Source organism: Chionomys nivalis, chromosome X, assembly GCF_950005125.1.
Source record: "Chionomys nivalis chromosome X, mChiNiv1.1, whole genome shotgun sequence".
In the NCBI taxonomy this organism is placed as follows: domain Eukaryota; kingdom Metazoa; phylum Chordata; class Mammalia; order Rodentia; family Cricetidae; genus Chionomys; species Chionomys nivalis.
The window spans coordinates 1,098,677-1,121,572 of NC_080112.1; the positions used below are offsets into that span (position 1 = coordinate 1,098,677).

At 45.7% G+C, this 22,896-nt stretch overlaps 1 protein-coding gene across 1 annotated transcript; it reads left to right on the forward strand.

Annotated features, from left to right (window-relative positions):
- Positions 1-630: 630 nt before the first annotated feature.
- G6pd (glucose-6-phosphate dehydrogenase) lies at positions 631-19,657 on the forward strand. The gene is made up of 13 exons (XM_057759051.1): positions 631-779; positions 1,378-1,504; positions 13,732-13,769; positions 13,872-13,980; positions 14,634-14,851; positions 16,463-16,621; positions 16,840-16,965; positions 17,336-17,429; positions 17,573-17,759; positions 18,058-18,293; positions 18,393-18,469; positions 18,574-18,666; positions 18,766-19,657. Exons 2-13 carry the CDS (start codon positions 1,385-1,387, stop codon positions 18,854-18,856), a joined length of 1,548 nt encoding a protein of 515 aa, XP_057615034.1. The 5' UTR covers positions 631-779; positions 1,378-1,384; the 3' UTR covers positions 18,857-19,657.
- The last annotated feature ends 3,239 nt before the right edge of the window (positions 19,658-22,896 follow it).

Here is a 22,896-nt window from a genome sequence, read left to right on the forward strand (position 1 = left end):
GCTCCGAAGAGAAGCCTCGGAGCTCCAGCCTGCGTTGGCCATCTGAACAGCGAAACGCTCCTCACTGATAAACATCACCTCAAAAAAACACTTTCTTTTTTTGAGACATGGTCTCTTTCTTAGCTGCCCAGGCTGGCCTCTGAACTCACAGCGATCTACCTGCCTCTGCTTCCCGAGTGCTTGGGATTAAAGGCGTGCACCACCACACCCACACTCGCCCCCACTCCCACTCCATTTTCAAGGCGTCGCATCCACATTGAAACATCTTAGTTTAAGTCTGGTCACTGGGCTCTCTATCACCGAGTCCCTACGGTGGAAAAAGCCTAGAAGAAGCTGCGAAACGAAGCCAAACCGATCACAAGGGGAGGCGTGGCTATGCTGCTAGCGGAAATGGGGTCATACTGGAGGGCGCAGGGACACGAGGGTCCACAGAAAAAAACAGACCATACAGTGTGCCTGGGGTGGCGATGGGAACCCAGAAAAAATGTGCGGAGCTGCACCTATGCCAGCAAGGCATCGCTATCGCGGAGCAGGAGAAGCAAGGACTGCCAACAGGATAAGGCTTGCAAGGGCTGCGTGCGCATTTTACTTCTACTCCTCTCCCCTCCCTCACGGATGGAGTAGTCGGAAGCTCCTCCCCTTCTGCCTCTCCTGAGGCGGGTCAGCTCAGCCAAAGCACCCGCCCTCCTGCGTTAAATGGGCCAGCGAAGCGCAGCCCCCGGAAACGAGCTGTGCACTCCAGAACTGTGAACCTGTTTGGCAGCATCAACTAAACGCAGGTAAAGGGGTGGTCTGATGGCACACCGGTGGAGGGATGTGCGCCGCGTGTCCCTTTGATTCGCGCTATTTGTCATGCTTGGATAAGGAAGAAAATCTACGAGGTCTTAACCTATCCCTTTGTACCCCACACTTCCCCGCATTGGGCCCATAAGAACTAGACTTTTAGAAGAGAAGGGACTTTCCGGGATCACCTAGCTTGGCTAGGAGAGAGCTGGAGCTGAACTCCATCATCTGCGCAAACAAGCTCAGTTCATTGTGGTGTTTCTGACAGAGTGCGATGGCCCCAGACACAGTGCGATGCCCTGGCCGGATTTTATCTCGCTTCCCAGAGTGGATGCACTAACTGAATTACATTAATGCTTATAGTGATTTCGTAATGTACATCCCCCAGAGAAGACAACATACGAGGGTATGGCTGAAGCCCAGAGGCGGCAGTTTCTGACTCTGCATGTGAGAGCACACACAGCATTCCCAGTCAGTAGCTTCAGTCAGTAATCAGTCATTAGCCTGGTGAGAACCCATAGGACCCTTGGATAAGGTTAAGTTGTCAATGCTCTTCTGTTCTCCTGCATTATCAATGAGCCTTTCTTCCACCAGAAACATCATGGCAGAGCAGGTGGCCCTGAGCCGGACCCAGGTGTGTGGGATCCTGAGGGAAGAGTTGTACCAGGGTGATGCTTTCCACCAAGCTGATACACACATATTTATCATCATGGGTGCATCGGTGAGTCTCCCCTTAGGCCCTGAGTCTGAAAAAAAAATCAAATGTGTACCTCAACTTTCCCAGCTGACTGCTAAGGGGCCACACAGGTTCTACTAGTTTGAACTTTATGGCATATGTTCCCACCTGTGTGTCTTGATCATCACAGCAGTACCTGCTATACATCATGTACTTGTGTTGAATTTCTCACTTGCAAGGCATTTCAGAAATCTATGCTCAGCAATTGAATGTGGACCAGACTTGGAGCATCCATGTTATAAAGCACCATCTAGCTGAACTTCTTCCTCCTGGATGGAAAAAAAACTGAGGTGCAATTAGAGAATGCTCTTCAGTATATTTTTTCCAAATCTGTAATTTGACAAATGTTACAGTCAATTTCAGTGAAAGGATCTGAGATCCTGCTTCTGCCTCTTTTCTCTCTACTGAATGAAGCTCCCTAGAAACAAACACCTCCTCTTTGCCACATCTTCCAAAACCTACTTCAGATTTCTGTTAATTCCACCTGGTTTCCAGTTGTCCAACTGGAACAACTACCATTGTGCTCTGTTAGGATAACCTGAAGAACAGAAGCCCAGTCAGAGGGGTGGTATTGATGGTACCCAGTGAGACTGGGACAGGTGGGGGCACCCTCTTATGTGCTATGTGGCGGGAGGGCATGTTCAGTGACCAGAGTTTGATGGCAAAGGTAAACTCAGTTGCTTGCTTTTTAACCCTGGAATCAGCTCACCCTCGTATGACCATCTTCACTATTAACTTATTGTGTAATCTTAAGCAAGAACTTCATCAGAACTGGTGTGTTCTTAAGAAGGTAGCCACTGGCTCAGCACCTTCCATGCTCTGGGCCCCTGAATGCTGGAGGAACTCTATGGTTCTTTGTTCATACATAGCATTACCACCCACTAAGGGCTAGGGCTGTAGCTCAGTGGTAAAGTACTGACCTCTTATGCATGAGGCCCTAAGTTCAATTCCAGTACTACCAAAAAAAGGAAATCAGAACATGCCACCCCCTTTGCCAAACCTGTTCTTTGACAACCTGGTATTTCTGAGCAAAACTGGGAGTGGGAAAACTTAGAAAAGGAATGCAGAAGCAGAGGAGAAGGGCTCTGCTCCTGAAAGGGCAAGGGAGAGACACCCCAAGGCACTGTCTCCCGACTCCCTGTAACTCTTAAGACCCAAGAGAGGTACCCAGTCAGAACACACAGTACAGCAGTCCTACCCTCAGTCCTGGCTGCAACCTAGTCCCCTTAAAAAAGCAATGTGTGCATGTATCAGCCACAAACCATAATATATATGACTCTGTTAGGCCCTTCGATCTAAAGGGCCATCTGGAAGAGAAAGTAACTGAGGATGACTTCCCCTGCCCCACCCATGCTTTCATAAGCTTGCAGCAACAATAACCCAAACAGCAAAGATGGTTTCCAACTGCAGGACCTGAACTCGTAGACACTTCATTGGTAGCTTGTTGTGTGACCTGGAACAAATGTCTACATTTCTCTGAGCCTTAGTAGTTTTCATCTAACAAACAAGGGCCTTCTTTATCCAAGGCTGATTATGTGAGTTTTAGCCTGAAGTTGAGCAACTTCATTTCACTGCAATCAGTATGGTTCCCCTTTTACTCTCCTCTGCTCTGGGAGTGAGAACTAAGGCTTCCAGAGTAGAAATGGGAAGTGCTAGCTCCAGCAGAAAGAAGGGAGTGGGGAAGAAAGAGAGGTTTGCTGAAGAGCATCATTGTTTCTCTCTGTTCCTCTCAGAGGGCCTGAGACTGACAGACCCTGTGCTGTGACAGCCCCCAGAGTATTTCCTGCCTGATTCTGAATGCACGAGGCAGGCAAGGTGCTAGCTGATCTAGGAGACCTGCAAGTTCTCCATTCATTCAGTGTAGCAATCAAGTGTCTCCTGCAATCCACAAGAGCCTCAGTCCCTATCCTCCTTGCGGGGACACTGTATTTTAGGAACAAACAAACTAACAGGGTTTTAGGGAGCTGTATGTGGCAGAAGTCACAAATGGGCTCTTATGTACTAAGGCCTCTGCAATACACAGGTCCCAAGTTGAGGATAAGAGGGCAATTGTCCTCTAAGTTGGGAATAAGCTCAGTGTGATTTTGAGACTAAAAGGAATCCAGTGGCTAGCAGGCCCAACCCTAGGACACTGGGACACACCAGGGCAAGTTGAGCCCAAGTAGCCATCCTGTGCCCCTTCTTTCTCCCCTTCCTTACCCAGTCTTTACCCAAGTACCTAGCTTCCTACCTAGGGGCATTCTTATGCTGCCTCATTGTAGCTACTCCTCTTTTCAAGACCCCACCCAAACAAGGAAGGAAATAGAAATCCTTACCATCCCACTCCAGTAAATCCTGTCCTTATGGTTCAGTAGGGGGAAGAAACTGTGGACCTAAAAGGGCATCTCCCCCAGCCAATAAGACCTTGGTGAGACTGGAAAGGAGTTCTTTCCCCTTATGCAGAGAAAAGGAGTCCACATGGGCAGATGGGCTTACTACAGTTTCCCCACCTAGACCATGTGACAGCCATAGACCGTGGGGGACTCAGGGTCCATCCTGCCAACAGGCCTGTGTGAGGTGTGACCTGGCATTCCAAGCCCATCCTTCTTCTTGAGTCATTTCAGATCTGACTTCTCCCTTGGACTGGTAATATTCTTGCTGTGTCATGATGACCTTGGCATTCTCTCAAAAGCCTGGTGACTCATGGGGCCCCAGAGTATAGGAAGAAGGCCTTTTGTTAGATTTTTTTTTCCAGCCAAAACCTACCTCACATTTCCCCCTATTTCATTCCAACAGCTGGAAGCCAGCTGATTTCCTTGGAGATTCAGCCCAGAACTCCACCTTGGGAAGCTTGGGGGGGGGGTCCCTCATTTCCAACAACCCTTGCGTGTGATTTGGGTTTATAAAACAAGAGGTCAAACCTCAGCTGATCACAGGTCAGTTGGTACTCAGGTCTCTTTGCCCTTATCTGGCTGGAGATCTTAATCATGCTCTAATTATCCTAAGTCACCACGCCTCCTAGGTGTCTCCTTCCCCTGCCATGATCCTTGGGCAATGTGAGGGGGTGGCAAAGATGAGAGACTTCCAGCTACCTCTCTAATTGCCCCCACTCCCACACATGGTAAGTTTAGATTTTAGTTCTTCTCATATCCCTTAAGATGAGTTCAGTAAGAATCATGAAGCCAGCAGGAAAGGCAAGGTCACCCCCATCCCTGAGAAGAATGGCTGCTCCCCCCACCCCCCGCCGGCCCCACTGTCCTTAGTCCTACCTCACCTCCCTTGAGTGACTTGAAGTCAGGCAGGCTGCCGGTTGCAGAAACCGAGGTAAAACAAGGAGAGCAGGTTCTATGTCTGGTTAATCCCAAAAGGAACAAGAACAAACAGCTCTGGGTGTGGGGCAACTGTGACTCAGCAAACCTGTCCCTTACCACCAATACATTGGCTGGAGTCTGTCCTGATTCCTCCCACTCTGTTGGGATTTGATCATGAGCAAACACTGCCTGCTAGGAGAGGTTTGCAGGCCAGGGTTCTCATTGTTTCTTTCAGTGTCTAGTTTCCAGCAAGTCAGCTCTTTCTGGAGTGTGTGAGGCCAAGACAAAGTCCTCTGAACATGAGCAGTAACCTACATCCCACTGATGGGAGATGCCAGAGGCAGGCATTGAGGGTACTCTAAGGAACCAAAAACCATCCTCAGGGGAGATCCTGGCCCAGAATGAGGCTTGTCTAAGCTGACCTTTGTGGGACCTGTAAGAGCAGCCATCTGGCACAACAGGGTAAAAGCTTTGTCCAGCAAAGTGATTTAGGGGACAGTAAGGAGGACAATCAGGTGGCCAGGCTAGGTATCACATGAGGGAATGACAGATGAGGAGGCTCTAGAGCAGTAGGAGCCCAGCTGGCAACAAGTCTTAAACATTTTCCTAAAGAAAGTCATCGTAGAGCATAGGGCTAGAAGGTGGCCATTGGGCTCAGACTCCCAGAAGTTCATAGGAAAGATAGCAGGTATCATATGAACCCACTCCACAGTGCTCAGGACTTTAATCCTGAGCAGTTGGGAGATGTGGGCACTGAGTGGAGGGAATTGCTCCCTCAGGCCAACACAGGTTGCCAAAGTTTGGTAACCACCCCCTGTGGAAGTTTTGGGAACCCAGTAGAACCTGGAAATGACCTACACACATTTGCTTCCATAGACCTGTCACTCAGCAAACATTTAAGCCACTGGAAATCCCTGAGTGCCCATAACCATTCTTATCCAGAATTGCAATTTCCTATAGAAATTAATTCATCAATGCAGCCACATAGCTCAATCTCTTGTTTGTTAATACGTTACTGGGGAAATACCTCAAGGCTTTTTTCATGCTAAGCAAGTCTACCATTCAGCCTCAGCCTCCCCCACAAGCCTCTGCCCCCATTTTTTAAAACAGGCTCACTGAGTTTCCCTGGCTGGACTTGAACTTGTTATTCTCCTGTCTCAGTAATTCTCCTCCCAAATGCTGGGATTACAGGTATATACTACTATATTTGGCTCAGTCATTTTTGAAGTTTGTATCTAAAGTTGTATTATGTCTTTAATGTTTTGATTTTGTGTTATTTATTTTATGTATATGGGTATCTCGCCTGCGTATATGTCTGCACAACTTGCATGCCTGGTGCAGTCAGGTCAAAAGAGGGCATGAGATCCCCTGAAACTGGAGTGACAGATGGTTGTGAGCCACCATATGGGTCCTGGAAATCAAACCAGGATCCTCTGAAAGAATAGCCAGTGCTTTTAACTACCAAGCCACCTCTCCAGCCCTACCTCTTCATTTTAAAAAGCTAGTCAGCATGGGCTATGCGGTATACTAGTTCACTTGTGTTGGCAGGAACTTTCCTATTGGTTATTGTACTAAAGGGGTCAGCAATTCACTTCACTTTCTGAAGGTCCCTGGTCCATGGAGCCCCGCATCTTTCCAGGTAACAGTGGGCCCAGGTAAGGAGTATTGTTCTGGCTGCATTCTGCGATAGCTTGTTTAAACTTAGACCAACTCCATGTGAAAACTCATACCAAACATCTGGGAAATTAGTGCCAAGATACCTTGTTAGATAGAGTGGTGTTTTGAAATTTTAATTGGATATCCCTGTAATAAAAGTTTCAACAAATTACTTTTGCATAAATATTTAGGTCCTTAACACTCAGAGTTGCTTTTTCTGTAGAGTGAGTTGGGATACAGATGGGACCAGTGCATCGCTCCTGGTGCCACTTACTCACCTCTGCAAGTGTAGTAGCAGTACCCTGTGCAGTGTGGGTTTGCACCCATCCCATGTTCCTAATTATAGAGTTTAAGATGAAAGGGCAGATGCCCTACTCTATTCTTCAAGAGCTTGGTAGCCATTTCAGCCCCTCGTTTTTATACCTTGTTTGGCAGGGTACAAAATGAAAGCATGTTGGGCTGTTTATGATAGGAGATTGAACTGGGTGTGCATGTTGACTTAGAGAGGAACATGGGGTCTTAAATAGGTCGTCTTTTAGTACAATTGGATCATTTTCTCTGTAAACCCACACATGTATTCTATTGAACTTATTTCTAGGTTCTTTATAATATTAACTTCTGTAATGGTATTGTTTTAAATTGCTTATTGTGACAACTGCTTAATGTTAGTAAATAAAAGGAGTTAACTTGTATCTATTAAAATTTATAGTGGTTTTTGTGGGGTGCTGTTTGGTTTGTTAGTTTTGCAGTGCTAGGGATCAAACCCACTACCTCATGCTTACTAAATACTTTACCACTGAACTCTATTTTTACTCCAAGATGATTGTAATCTTTATTAAAATATGCATCAAAAAGAACACAGACCTTAAGGGTGCAGCTGGACAACATTTCACAAACTTGGCACACCCTTGTAAATTTCTCCCACATTAAGAAATAGGCTGGAAAGATAACTCATTGGTTAAGTGTACTTGCTACTTTTGCTCAAACCCAAGTTTGGTTCCTAGCACCCACAACAGGCAGTTAACAACTCCCTATAACTCCCAGTCCAGGTGATCCTGTGCCCTCTTCTGCCTTCTATAAGTGCCTGTACTTATGTGCACATGCCACCACACATACACAGAATTAAAAATAAAATAATTATTTAAATTAAAAAAGAAACAGAATTATCATCTGAAGTCCTACCACTTAGGAGGCTGAAGCAGGAGATTCACTTCAGAGAAGATGTTCAAGACTAGCCTGAGCAACATAGCAAAGCTCTTGCTTAAAACAATATAAAATATATGGTGGTATACTCCTGTAATTCTAGAGAGCTGGAAGCAGGAGGACTAGGAGTTCAAGGCCAGCCTTGGCTACATAATGAGTTTCAGGCTAGCCTAGGATACATGAAACCCATTCTCAACAACAATTTTAAGTAAATAAAGCCAGGTGTACTGGTACTCACCTGTAATCACAGCACTTAGGAGACTGAGACAAAAGGATTGCTTTGTGTTTAAGGCTAGTCTGGGCCACTTTGCAAGTCCCAAATTAAGATTACATAGCCAGATCCTGTTTCAAAACCTTCAGTAAAAATCTGTACCCAAGAAGTCTCCCAAATTCCCCACTTTGTAGTCATTGCTTCCCAGGAGTAATATCAAACCTCCTCTCTACCTTTTGCTCAATTTTTACCCTCTTTTCTGAGTACACATTATAATGCATAAATGGTAGCTGTGCTGGTAATGGCCTAATCTAGAACATTTCTGTCTCCCCACACAATTCTTGTGGGTACCCTTGCTAGCTAGTTTTTTGTCTAGATTCTGTGGTCTAGCATAATTATTTGAGATTTGCCAACACTGTTTGGAATGGTAGCTCATTCCTGAGTAGCTGAATACAGATACACAGTTTTTCTGTGTTCTGGTTGATTTGAGCATCTTTGGACTCCTTTGTTGATGTTGTTGTTGATGTTGTTGTTGTTGTTGTTGTTGTTGTTGTTGTTGTTTGAGATAGGGTTTCTCTGTGTAACACTGGCTGTACTGGAACTCAATCTGTAAACCGGGCTGGCCTCAAACTCACAGAGATTCACCTGCCTCTGTCTCCCGGGTGCTGGGATTAAAAGTGTGTGCCACCACCACCCAGGTCCAGGCTATTTTAAATTAAAGTTGCCATGACCATTCGTGCACAGATCTTTAGGTGGCTGGCTGTCTGCTTTTTTCTCTAGGGTAACATTTAGTAGAGTAATGGTGGGTCATAAGATAGGTGTAGGTCATAAGATAGGCTGCCAGAATGTTTTAGATTGAACTATTGCACATTTCTACCCACAGTCTGTGAGTTCCATACCAACAGTTTGATTTTGCAGGGGAGGGAGTTCTGTTTGACACGGGGGTCCCATGTAGCTCAGGTTTGCCTGGCACTATGTTGCCCGGGCTAGCCTTTTACTCATGAAGTTCCTCCTGGCTCTTGTAAGTATGTACCAACGTATCCAACTATTATCATTTGGACTACAACCATTCTAATGAGTATAAAATGGTGTCTTATTCAATTTGTATTTTCTGTCACCTGATGATCTTGAACACTTTTCATGTATTATTTAATGGCCATTCATTTTCTTTCTGGTGAAATATCTGGCCAAACCTTTTACCCATTTTAGTTAGATTGTTTTATAGTGTGTCATAGGAGCTATTTAGATATTCTGAATACAGATAAGTTTATTAAATACTATCTCTAAGGCTGCATCTTATCTTTTTGGTGGTAGAAATTATACTCAGGGCCCTGCACATGCTAAACACATGCCCTACCACTGAGGCTGTAATGCCAGGCTTGCCTACCTATTTCTCTTTCTTCCTTCTTTTCTTTGTTTTATAATACTGGAGACTGAACTTAGAGTTTCACACATGCCTTTCATATTTTCATCATTCTCCTCTCATCTCTCCCTTCTCTCTGCACAAACCTTGAATGCAAGTATCTAAGGATAACTCTGAAGTCCTTATCCTCCTACCTCCACTTCTAGAGTACTATGATTACAGGCTGCAGTACAGTGCTGGCTTATGATTATTACTTTATATCCTAAGAAATCACTACCTATTCCTATCACTTTTTTTAATCTAGCAACTTGGCCAAACCCTCATTAGCTCTAATAATTACACTGTAGGTTGATTGAAGGTATTTTTAAATAAATAGCAGTCATTAATAATGACAGGTTTTTGTCTTTTTTCCAAACCTTATGCCATTTTCATTTTCTTGTCTTATGATACTAGCAAGGGCTTCTAGTTAGAGACTAACTAATGAAGCAATATCAGGCATTTAGATTCTCCTTATAGACACCCAGATAATCATGTTTACAGAAAGATTTAACTGAGGAAGGGAGACCTACCATGAATGTTCATGGCGTACCCTATTGGTTGGTATCCCTGACTGAATAAAAAGAAAACAAGGGAAAGTGAGCTGAGTATCCAGATTCATCTCTTTGCTTCTTGACTATTGACACAAAGTACTTCACACCCCTATCACCATGTCTTCCCTGACATGACGGACTGGACCCTCAAACTGTGAGCCTGAATGAACTCTTCATCCCTCTAGTTACTTTCTGTCAGGTATTTTGTCACAGCAACAAGAAAAGTAACCAATACCCCATCGTGTATGGTGTTCTTAGGGTGTTTGATAGATGTCCAAAATCAGATTAAAGCGATCCCCTCCCTCTTTGATAAAAATATTTTTTAAATAGAATTTTTTCTAGACCCTTTTATCTGCATTTGTTGAAATTAACAGAGTTCCTATAGTTTAAAAATCATTACACAGAAATAGGTGAAGATTTCTCCAAAGGCCTAATTGTGCAGACCTCAAATCCCAGCTACTCAGAACTCTGGGACAGCATTCAAATCCAACATGGACTACAGAGTAACTTCCAGGCCAACCTGAGTAAGTTATTGAGACCTTGTCTCAAGAAATATTTTAGGCAGGCATGGTGGTACATGCCTTTACTCCCTGGAGGTAGAGACAGGTAAATTTCTGTGAAATTGAGACCAGCCTGTTCTACATAGCAAGGTCAACCAGGGCTAAGCAGTAGAAGCCTATATCAAAAAGAATTTTAAAGATCTGGGACTATCCTAGTTAGAGTTACTATTGCTGTGATAAACCACCATGAACAAAAGCAAGCTGGGGAGGAAAGGGTTTATTTACACTTCCATATCATAGTCCATCACTGAAGGAAGTCAGGACAGGAACTCAAACAGGATAAAAACCTGGAGGCAGGAACTGATGCAGAGGCTATGGAGGGGTGCTGCTTACTGGCTTGCTCCTCATGGCTTGCTCCGCCTAATCTCTTAAAGGATCCAGAACCACTAGCCCAGAGGTGGCCTACCCACAATGGGCTGGGCCCTTTAAATTAATCACAAAGAAAATGTCCCACAGGCTTACCTATAGACTGATCTTATGGAAGCATGTTCTCAATTAAGGCTCCCTGTTCCCTCTTTTCTAATGACTCTAGCTTGTGTCAAGTTGATATAAAAACTAGCCAAGATAGGGACTATAGCTCAGTAGTTGAGTACTTGTCTAGCATGATTGAGTCCCTGAGTTTAATCACCAGCACTACAAACACATGAACACAACAATGACTTTTTACAATTTTTCATTTAATTTCTCTTGGGGGGGGGCTTTTTGTTTGTTTGCTTTGGTTTCGGGGTTTGGGGTGGGGTTGTTTGTTTGTTTGTGTGAAACAGTTTCTCTGTATAATAGCTCTGGCTATCCTGGAACTCACTCTGTAGATCAGACTGGCCTCAAACTCAAATATCTGCTTGGCTAGCTGGCATTGAGCTTCAAAAATCTGCTGTCCCCACCCCTCAGCTCTAGGGTCACAGATGTGCACATCCCTGCCCAGCTTTTCACATAGGTTCTGGGGATCCAGACTTACTTGGGTCCTGGTCTACATAGTGAGTTCCAGGACAACCAGGACTATGTAGAGAGACCTTGTCTCCAAAAAAAAAATCAATCAATAAGTAGAAAGGCTTTTGCATCTGCCTTTATCATCAAGTTGTAGAAGTACGGTTCTCAACTTAGCTTTAGGAATACTCCCCATTTCTTTTGTCCTCAGGGGAAATTTGCTTCAGACTCAAATTCTCACTTCCTTGATTCTGATAGAAGCCACTGGCAATGCTATCCTGGTCAGGGGTTGTCTTTGTAGTCATTGCCTTTGCTCCATTATATAGTAGGTTGAATTTTTTCCAGACATTTCTCCCTCTTGCTGAGCATGGTGGCACATGTTTGTAATCCCAGTACAAAGAAGGCTAAAACAAGAGGACTGTCTGGAGTTTGAGGCTAGCCAGGACTACATACTAAATTTAAGACCAATAGGACAGGGCAAGGTGGCACCTATCTTTAATCCCAGATTTCTGAATCCAAGGCCAGCCTGCTCTACAAAATTCGCCCCAGGACAGCCAGGGCTACGTAGACAAAGAAACCCTGATTTGGGGGAAGAACAACCTGGGTTACATGGCAAAACCCTGTCTCAAAAGATAATAATAAAGCTGGGCAGTGGTGACACACATCTTAATCCCAGCACTTAGGGGACAGAGGCAGGTGGATCTCTGTGAGTTTAAGGTCAGCCTGGTCTACTCAGTGAGTTCCAGGACAGACTGGGTTGTTACACAGAGAAACCCTGTCTCGAAAAACCAAAATTAATAATAATAATAACAATAACAATAATACTCTATCATTCTAAATTGTAAGGTTTTGGTTGGTTTTGTTGTGGTGGTTTGGTTTGGATTTTTGTTGGTTGTGTTGTTGTTTTGGTTTTTGTTTTTTGAGACAGGGATAGGGTCTTACAGTATATACCTCAGGCTAGCTTTGAAGTCCTGATCCTCCTGCTCCAACCACCCAAGTACCAGGATTACAGACCTATGCCACCAAGCCCAGTTTTTCTTTTTTGTTTGTTTGTTTTGTGTTTGTTGTCGTTTGATTTGGTGCTTGGGGAAGTTGGTTTTACTTTGGTTTGGTTTTGTAATAGTTCTTAATTTATTCTTTGAGAATTTCATACATGTATATAAAATATTTAAAGTATATCCACCCTCCATTCTCCCTCTAACTCCTTCTGGACCCCCTTCCCCCTCACCCTCCCAACTTTTCTTTTTTTATAACCCACTAAATGCAATTAGTGCTTCATCATCCACTCCTTAAGCAACCAGAAGCCACACCCATGAAGAAAAATTAAACTCCCCACAACCATCAGCTGCCAGTAGATCCTAACCTAGGGGTAGGACCTTATGAACCCTCCCCGCCACACACACACACACACACACTCACTCACACACTCCATATTGGCATGTTGACTGGCTTGATCTTGTACAAATATTGTACAAGCAACCACAGCTGCTGTGACTTCTTCATGTGTGCCACAGCCATGTCATATTCAGAAGACAGCAATTCACAGCTCTCCTCCCCATCCTCTAGCACTCTTTTATTAGTTTTCTATTCTGTTTCAGCTTGTTTGTTTTTTAGTTCAGAGATAGAAATGAGAATCTGCACCTTCTCCAAAATCACTGAGCATCATCCCTGGTCCAATTTTTTTATTGTATTTTTTTCATTTCTTCCTTATAAATTTTTATTGTCTTAAAATTCTGATTTGGGGGGCTGGAGAGATGGCTCAGCGGTTAAGAGCATTGCCTGCTCTTCCAAAGGTCCTGAGTTCAATTCCCAGCAACCACATGGTGGCTCACAACCATCTGAAATGAGATCTGATGCCTTCTTCTGGCCTTCAGGCAGACACACAAGACAGAATATTGTATACATAATAAATAAATAAATATTTTTTAAAAAAATTCTGGTTTGGAGGAGGACTTTTGGAACAATTTCTCCCTATATGTTGGAAAGTTGTATGCCATCAAATCTGGCCTTTATATTGAGAAGACCTCACTGCATCATCAAGCCTGGCTTGCTGTCATTTTTCTAACTTCATAATTGAATGCCCATCTAATTGCTTTGTAGCCTCTTTTATGCTAATGTGACATCTGTCATATCTCACAGGTTTTATTTTTGTTGAATGTGCTGCCTTTATCATCCTTAAGTTCTAGTGAACTCAATGTCTGGGTTTTCATTTTGAACCCGGCAGACTCATCTATTCACCTGTATTGCTACAAGGTTGGGGCAGGCTTGACTCTCTGAGTTCCTCTGATGATATATGGGGGCATAGTAGATCTATTTGTAGCTGAGTGGTAACCCTAAATGAGGACCCAGATCACCAGTGGTAGGGAATGATCAAGGTCATGTCAGCTCTTTCTGACCACGTTTCCTCTGCTGCAGGGTGACCTGGCCAAGAAGAAGATCTATCCCACCATCTGGTAGGTATATGTCTACACTACGCCCCAAAAAAACCTCTACTAGGGACAGGCCTTGGCCTTCCCTACCCAGCCTGAAAACAGTCTTATTGTACTTACCCTCAGGTGGCTGTTCCGGGATGGCCTTCTACCCGAAGACACCTTCATTGTGGGCTATGCCCGCTCCCGTCTCACAGTGGATGACATCCGCAAGCAGAGTGAGCCCTTCTTTAAAGTGAGTGACATTGGAGTATACCAGAGCCTAACCCACAGCAAGACTAGCTCAAGGCAGCCCGTGAGGAGACATGTCCCATTCCCATCATAAGCAAAACTTCCTTTCTCACTTCTCACTTGACTGACCGAGAAACAGGGCCACCCAGAACACTCAAGATCTGTTTCCCAGCTCCACTATGACCCAGCTTCTCTGGTTCTATCCTGCTGTCCTCTGGTGCCACATTGCGTCAGGTCAGCAGCTGGTAAATGAGCCATGTTGGCATTTTCTCAGCACCTATGGTTTGCTGTTGATAATTTTGAAGAGACATCCTTCCAACATTCTTTTCTCTCAGGTCATAGTTTCCTGAAATCAGATTTCAGTTCTAGGCATGAGGACCCTGAGGATATGTAAACTATACCAGTGATTTGCACCACCAGCATACAGTAGTATTCCTGCTGTATGCCTCAACTTCTTCCCCATGGGTGTACAAAGTTAGCAAGATGGATGAAGGAAACTCTTGTACTTGTGGAGTCAGGACAGTTGACTCAAGGGAAACCCAACTTAGCTGTGGAGTAAGACATTGTAGAAAAATGAGATGCTTCACTCCTTTAGGGCAGAACAAGTGTAGACTCTGAGAGAAGCAGAGCTGACATTTGTCTGTCTATCTCTCCCAGGCCACCCCAGAGGAAAAACCCAAGCTGGAGGAGTTCTTTTCCCGTAACTCCTATGTGGCTGGCCAGTATGATGATCCAGCCTCCTACAAGCACCTCAATAGCCATATGAATGCCCTGCCCCAGGGGATGCAGGCCAACCGCCTATTCTACCTGGCCTTGCCCCCCACAGTGTATGAAGCTGTCACCAAGAACATTCAAGAGACCTGCATGAGTCAGACGTAAGGCCTATCTTTCTCTCCTTGTTTCTGTCTGTTTGCTTTTGCTTCTGCTACTCAGGTCAAGCCAGTCTAAGCAAGCTGAAAAGCTGAATGCCTCCTGTTTGTTGTCTAGATGGATTAGCATTCCAAAAAAGGGAACAAGCTTAGCCTTTTATTACCACATATACTTAACTGGGCAGCTTCTAGCAACAGTTCCCACCATGACCACTAGATGACAGTGTTGCTCCACAGAACAGCTACTATGCGGTATTTCTCCCCACCACCACCCGCGCGCGCGTGCGTGCGTGCGTGCGTGCGTGCGTGCGTGTGTGTGTGTGTGTGTGTGTGTGTGTGTTTCAGAATCCCCAGCAGACTACTGCAGGCTAAATACCGTCTTTCTCTTGCTCCTGATTTTGAATTTAGAAAACAATTTTAGTACTCTGTTATGAGCTGCAAAGAAAAGAACCTGTTCTTTTAAAAATCAATGAAAATCTGGGCAAGGTGACTCACACATTATAATCCTAGCACTGTGGAGACTTAGGCAAGAGGAGTACTTGTAGTTCAAGACTAATCTGAAATTCAGAGTGAAACTGTCTCAAAGAACAACACAAAAATTTAAGGAAGGTATACTACTGGTACACACTTGTAATCCCAGTAGTCAGGATACAGGAGGATCACTATGTAGTCAAGGCTAGCATGAAATACATAGTGAACTTAAAGTTAGCCTAGTCTTTATAGTAAGAGCCTGTCTCAAAAAGAAATAAAGTTACTTAAAAAAACAAATAAAACCAATAGAAGTCAGTTGCACTGAGCCATGACTATAGTCCCAGGTACTCAAGGGATGATGCAGGACTACCCAAGAGTTTCAAGCCAACCTGAGTAACATTGCATGACTTCATCTCAAGAATATAAAACCAGTGTCTAGAAAGAGACTCAGTGGTTAAGAGCACTGATTGCTCTTTCAGAGATCTTGAGTTCAATTCCCAGCAGCCACGTAGTGGTTCACATCTGTTATAAGATCTGATGCCCTCTTCTGGCATGCAGATGTACATGAAGACAGAGTACTTGTATGCAGTAAATAAATAAATAAGACCAATGAGGACAGCCAGACATAATGGCCATGCCCGTGATCCCAGCTCTTAGGAAATGGAGGCAGGAGAATCAGGAGTCTAAGGTCATCCTTGACTTCATAGCAAGTTCTAGGCTAGCCTTAGATACATGAGATCCTATCCCAAACTAATTAAAGTAAAACTAGTAAGGAAGCTGTGTCCATGATGTCCTGTCTGCCTACTTTTCTGTTGGCCGCTGGGCTACTTCTGACCCCCTGAGGCTCTAACATGGGGAAAGAGTGGAAACAAAGCCACCCAAGAATGTGCCAGTCATGCTACACTAGCACCAAGGTGGGCAAAACCCAGAAACTGATCCAGTCCTCAGCATGTTGGCAGGAAGGCTTCTAAGACACTGTCAGTGCAGGGTAAGAATCAGTAGCAGTCAGCAGAGCTTCCCTGGGTCACCTGAGAATACAATGTGGATGAAAGCCCTGCTCCCTGGGGTAAGGGTCAGAGTGACATGGCCCTGGGCCTATTCCTGGGGAAAGGTTTGGGAAATAACATGACTGGGGGCTCCTGGCAGAGGCTGGAACCGCATCATAGTGGAGAAGCCCTTCGGGAGAGACCTGCAGAGCTCCAACCAGCTGTCGAACCACATCTCCTCTCTGTTCCGTGAGGACCAGATCTACCGCATTGACCACTACCTGGGCAAGGAGATGGTCCAGAACCTCATGGTGCTGAGGTGCAAAGGGGACAGGGTGGAAAAGGACCAGGGCAAGGGTGGCAATGTGAGGAACCCCTCCTGCCCCGCTGCCCCAAAAACAGATTCTTCAAAGATGCCGGCCAGGGTACTAGACTCTAGCTTGGCTCAGATGCAACTACTATACTGTAGAATCCCAAGGGTAGATGGGCTCTTCCATAATGTCTCCCATGCTAGCCTCTCTCCTGTACCTCCTACAGATTTGCCAACAGGATCTTTGGTCCTATCTGGAACCGAGACAACATTGCCTGTGTGATACTCACATTTAAAGAGCCGTTTGGTACTGAGGGTCGTGGAGGCTACTTTGATGAATTTGGGATCATCAGGTAAGAACCCATATCCCATCTCTGTGAGTTCGAGACCAGCCTGGTCTACAGAGCTAGTTCCAGGACAGGCTCAAAAGCCACAGAGAAACCCTGTCTTGAAAAAAAAAAAAAAAGAACCCATACCCCACCCTAACTCAGTTAAACCTCATACCCTAAGGGCTAGTATTCAACCCATTCAGCTAAACCTCAAGGTCAGTGTCTACTTCCTTGCCTTAGACCTGTGAGACACTACAGATAAAGAAGCAAGGTTTTCCAGCTTGTCACTAGAAAGCCTTGTTTAGTAACCCTAGTGCCCCTAGAACTTGGTCATCCGTTTGTTCCCATGCTGGAAGTGGCACTTGACCAGAGTATCTGCTTCTTCTGATACTAGGGATGTTATGCAGAACCACCTCCTACAGATGTTGTGTCTGGTGGCCATGGAAAAGCCTGCCTCCACAGATTCAGATGATGTCCGTGATGAGAAGGTAGGTAGAGGGGCATGTCCACCAGGTCCCCAGCAGTTATATCCCATGACAGGCCACTCTATGACAAGGCACTGGGCTCATGTCCATTTCCCTACACCCTCCCTGTAACTGAGGGGCCCATTCTGCATCGGTTTGTCTCCCAGGTCAAAGTGTTGAAATGTATCTCAGAGGTGGAGACCAACAATGTTGTCCTTGGCCAGTATGTGGGGAACCCCAATGGAGAAGGAGAAGCGACCAATGGGTACTTAGATGATCCCACAGTGCCCCGTGGGTCCACCACTGCCACCTTTGCAGCAGCTGTCCTCTATGTGGAGAACGAGCGGTGGGATGGTAGGTGACACCTCTAGGACCCAGAAAAGTGGGGCTTGATGTACCCTCAAAGATACACTTACTAGCATGGTCAGATACATGGTGCTAAGTGGTAAGGGATGCTGGAGAGGAGGGCTGGCACAAGTGGAACACCACCCTAGCCATACTTATCCCTCATATACACATTCACACATGTGCACAGGCACAGTGATCTGCCCCTCTCCCTCTCCCCCTCTCTCCCCCTCTCTCCCTCCCCCCCACACACACACAGCACAAGACTGTAGGAAAGCCAGTCCCTGAGGCCAGCCCTGCCCTGTAGGGGTACCGTTCATCCTGCGCTGTGGCAAAGCTCTGAATGAGCGTAAGGCTGAGGTGAGACTGCAGTTCCGCGATGTGGCAGGCGACATCTTCCACCAGCAGTGCAAGCGTAACGAGCTGGTGATCCGTGTGCAGCCCAATGAGGCTGTATACACCAAGATGATGACCAAGAAGCCTGGCATGTTCTTCAACCCAGAGGAATCAGAGCTGGATTTGACCTATGGCAACAGATACAAGGTTCCCACAGGGAGGACCATCTGGGCAAGGCCCTAAGGGAGGCCATGGGTGGCCAAATACAGTGGCATCAGCAACATTTCCCCTTCCCCAACCCTGCAGAATGTGAAGCTCCCTGATGCCTATGAACGCCTCATCCTGGATGTCTTCTGTGGGAGTCAGATGCACTTTGTCCGCAGGTGAGGAAACCCCTCCCCAAAGTCTAATACACTCAGGCAAGAGAGGTGGCCTTCTCCCTCCCTCCCTATGTGTCTCTGCTCCATCATACACTGTATCCCTTCAGTGATGAACTCAGGGAAGCCTGGCGTATCTTCACACCACTGCTGCACAAGATTGATCGAGAGAAGCCCCAGCCCATTCCCTATGTTTATGGCAGGTAAGGGAAGGATGGGCGCTAAGGGAGCCAAGCCAAATGAAGCAGGACAGTGGGAATTAGCAAGGAAAAGGGTCACTCATGTTTCCCTTTGCCTCCCAGCCGTGGCCCCACGGAGGCAGATGAGCTGATGAAGAGAGTGGGCTTCCAGTATGAGGGCACCTACAAGTGGGTGAACCCTCACAAGCTCTGAGCCTTGGGAATGTACACCATCGGCACTCTGCCCCTTTTGACCACCCCTCTGTGTCTGTCCTTCCTATCACCTGGCCCTATATTGGAAGGACTTTGGGACCATAGACCTTAGCCAAACATTCCAGTCCCTGGGCTCAGGCCACCACTCTCTATCCTATGCTGCTGCCACCCCTGCCACTGCCATCACTGCTGCTGCTGCCACTGCCACCACCACCGAGCCCAGCTACATTCCTCAACTACCAAGTGTTCAAAACTCACTGTAATGCTTTCAGAGCCACCATTGGCCCTGTCTGAGCCACCCGTCTCTCCGCAAGACCTGAATCACCTCCTCCCCTTACTCCAGCCCCTGCAAAAGGAAGAACAGTCTATCAGTCTGTCACTAGACTCTTCAAGATAGGAGTTAGAAACAATGGGGGAAGAGCCTTGAGCCTCAGAGGGATAATGACCATACCACACTCCCTAGTGTCTATGGGCAAACTCCTCAAAACTCGAAGGAAGTTGTCAAGAATACCCGTGTGAGAGGATCTGCCCATGGTCACATCAGCTTCAGTGCCACTTAACATTCCTCCTTACCAGCTGGAAGAGACCTCATACTGCCTAGCAATATTTCGGGGCCCTAGATATCCCCTAACCAACTCCATACCCCATGGTCGTCCTCATCCCACCCACAGGCAGTCTTCTCACCAAAGGAAGGCAGAAGTAGCAGCTAGGATTTCCCTACCCCAACCTTGCCATTAAATCTTCAAACAGTTTTACCTGTCCCCTTCGTCATTTCTGCTCCACCATCCAGGACCACTAGTGTTCTATAAAGGAATAGAATCGATTAAAATTTATGTATTTGAGTTGCTTACAAGTTGCAGTTCAAGTAGTCCAACAATGCTGTTTTCTGATAAAAAAGGCCAAGGATCCCATAGCTGTTCAGTCTGTGAGACTGGATATCTCCACAGCCCCAATCTCATGCTGGAGTCCCAGTTTTCAGTCTAGGTTGGAATCCTAAAGAAGTAGGTTCTAACATCAGCAAAGAAATAAAGGACTTGTAAATAAGAAAGATTAACTTGCCAGCAAGAGTGAGAGCAGGCAGGCAAAAAGCAAGTTTCCTTTGTCCGTGTCCTTCTATGTGGGGTGCCACCAGGAGATATGACCAGATTTAGGGTGGGTTTTCTGACCACAAATGATCTAGATTTTGAGTGGGTCTTCCACCTCAAATAATCTAACCAAGAAAAATCTCTCAGTAATATACCCAGCTTCTTGGATTTAGTTAATAACAGATGTAGTCGAGTTGATGACCAAGATTAGGCCATCATGCCATGTTACCCTCTGAATTTCTACCCCACCACCTGCTCCATGCTTCCCCTCCTTTCCTGCCTCTCGTCATCGTTACTTCTGAGGTGTCCCACAGTGGTTCAGGCAGGAGCCTGGGTCTGACCTTCAGTCTTTCTAACTTCTCCCTTATATCTGTTTCCTTCTATCACTTGGTACCACTCCGTGGGTGTTTCTCATTGAGACTAGCCTGAAGTACAAGGGCAAATCACCCTTGCTTTTTACCTTCTACAAAATATCTCTCCCACTTTATCATTCATGTATATTAGCAAAGTAGCTAGCTTTACCCACACCCTGTCCCTGCCACACCCAATATTTAGGAAAGAGAGTTGAATTTATAAGTTTTATGAGTGACATTAAAAGAAAGGAAAAGGGAATAGAAGTGTTACCTTACCAGGCTTCTGGCCTACGCAGCAGCTAAAGAGCCAGAAATCTGAGCTTGTTTGATCTGCCAGTTACCTTCCTCCAATAACCATAAGGTGCTTCCAAAAGTGGAAGTTCAGTGTCATCCTGCTGGATGCCAGAAACCCAAAATCAAAGTATGAGGCAGTGCTCCCTTGAAAGGCTCTAGGGAAGACCCTTCTATTTATCAGTTTCAGAGGATTCCAGAAATTCCTGGTTTGTAACTGTCTAGCTTTTGCCTCTTAGGGTACCTGTCACATTAGGATGTATGTCCATCTTACTCTGGTATGATATCAGCTAACTACACCTACAGGTACCCTTTTGTCTGGTAAGCAGCAATTTGGTTCAACACATCACCTATGCTCCCAACAAAGACAATGGCCCTGAGTGTGGCAACCTGTTGAGCCCTGCTCTAAGTTGAGTCCTGGGGATATAGTAGGAAACACCACCACCATTACCCTTATATTCATGGCCTTAGTTCTAATAAGGGTGACAGGACCAATGATCAAAGAAAGGGCAGAGGATCTATACAGTAAGCAAACCAGTGGCCCAGAAAATGGGCAGTTGAGGCACAAGTTATCCTGGCAGCGAGCTAAAATCATGTATCTAGGCCATGCAGGACCTACTGTTCCAGGACTAGGAGGCCCTCAAGCACTCAGAAGGAGGCTAATTAAAAAAAAAAACTTGGGCTTGGCCCCTCTGTCCCCCAGTTGGGAAGGCAACTTCGTTTTCAAATAGAGTTCTTGCTATATTAAGCAGTCTGAGCTCAAGCAACCCTGCCTCAGCTTCCCATGTAGCTGAGACTACAGGCATGTGTCTATTACCAGCTATCCAGAGCTGCTTGTTTGAACCTTCAAGATCTCTCACTAGCCTGCTATTGAGAACTAGATGCCCTGCTTTCCTATACAGGATGACAATACAGTGTGGTTAGGGTGAGGATGGCAGGCAGGGCCTCAGACCAAAAGGATGAGCTGAGGCCCCTTCCCAGAAGCCTGCAAGAAAAAAATAAAGGCAAAAGAAACTTGAACATTGGCAAGTTTGTCCTTGCCTGTTCACTAGGGTGGCATATGGCACTGTTGAGAAGAGTAATCTTGGTGCCGCACAATCTCAACAAATAATTTCTTTTTGAAAAAAGAGTGTGACAGAACCCAAGTTGGACTAGAGAACACACATGTCCTGTCTTTTAACCCTGATATAGGCAGTGACCACATCTCATCCCATCACTGGGAGTTCAACATCACAATCTGACATGATAGGCTAATTCACACAAAGGCAAAGGAGATGTGGGCCCTTCTAAGTTTGTCACAGCGGCACCTCTACCTACCCCCATACTGCAGTGTTAATTGCATTCCCTGCTTTAAGTAGAAGTGGTACCTCCAGATTGTGAGAGGAGAGGCTTCACCTGTATACCAAATAGTGGGAAAAGACACTTGATAAGAGAGACAAATCAGACTTCTTTCTCCTTTGGTTTCTTTCAGACAGGGTTCCTCTGTGTAACAGCCCTGGCTGTCCTGGAACTCACTCTGTAGCCCAGGTTGGCCTCAAACTCACAGAGATCCTCCTGCCTCTGCCCTCCTGAGTGCTGGGATTAAAGGCATGTGCCACCATCATCCGGCAACAAATCACAAACTCTTAAAAGTCCTTCTTGTTATTTACCTTAGAGTCAGAGCCTGTGCCCCTGGCAGCCCTAATGAGACAGGCTCAGGCATTCATCTCAGTAAGTCAATTAAGAGCCAAGTTAATAATGAAAAAGGTTTATTCAATGTAGCCACATTGAAAAGAGGGACAAACAGATCTAGTGACCTCCTTGCAAAGTCCATATTTAGGGTCCTGACATGAGATTAATGTTTAAATTGAAGGCACACATAAGCAGTCTCGGTCAAGGTGTAATTCCACTCATTACTGATGCATCATCATTGTCTGGGTTTCAGTCTCATCCTGCAAGGTTGTCTGACAAGCTTTCTCTGGAGACAAGATCTCCCACTGGCTGACACTGGAATTTAGCCTTTTTTTCCCAGCATGAGATTCCTGGGGGAGATTCCTATTCCCTGGGTGCCTTGTTTCAGTCTAGTAGCCAAAAGAGGGGACACAAATGTCTCTTTAGAATATTCTCTCTCTCTCTCTCTCTCTCTCTCTCTCTCTCTCACACACACACACACACACACACACACACACACGTGAGGGGGGGAAGTCTCACTGTGTAGCCGTCGCTATCCTGAAACTTGCTATATAGACCAGGCTGGTCTCGAACTCACAGAGATCCACCTGCCTCTGCCTCAAAGTGCTGGGATTAAGGGCGTGCACATGGTTAGCCTATAG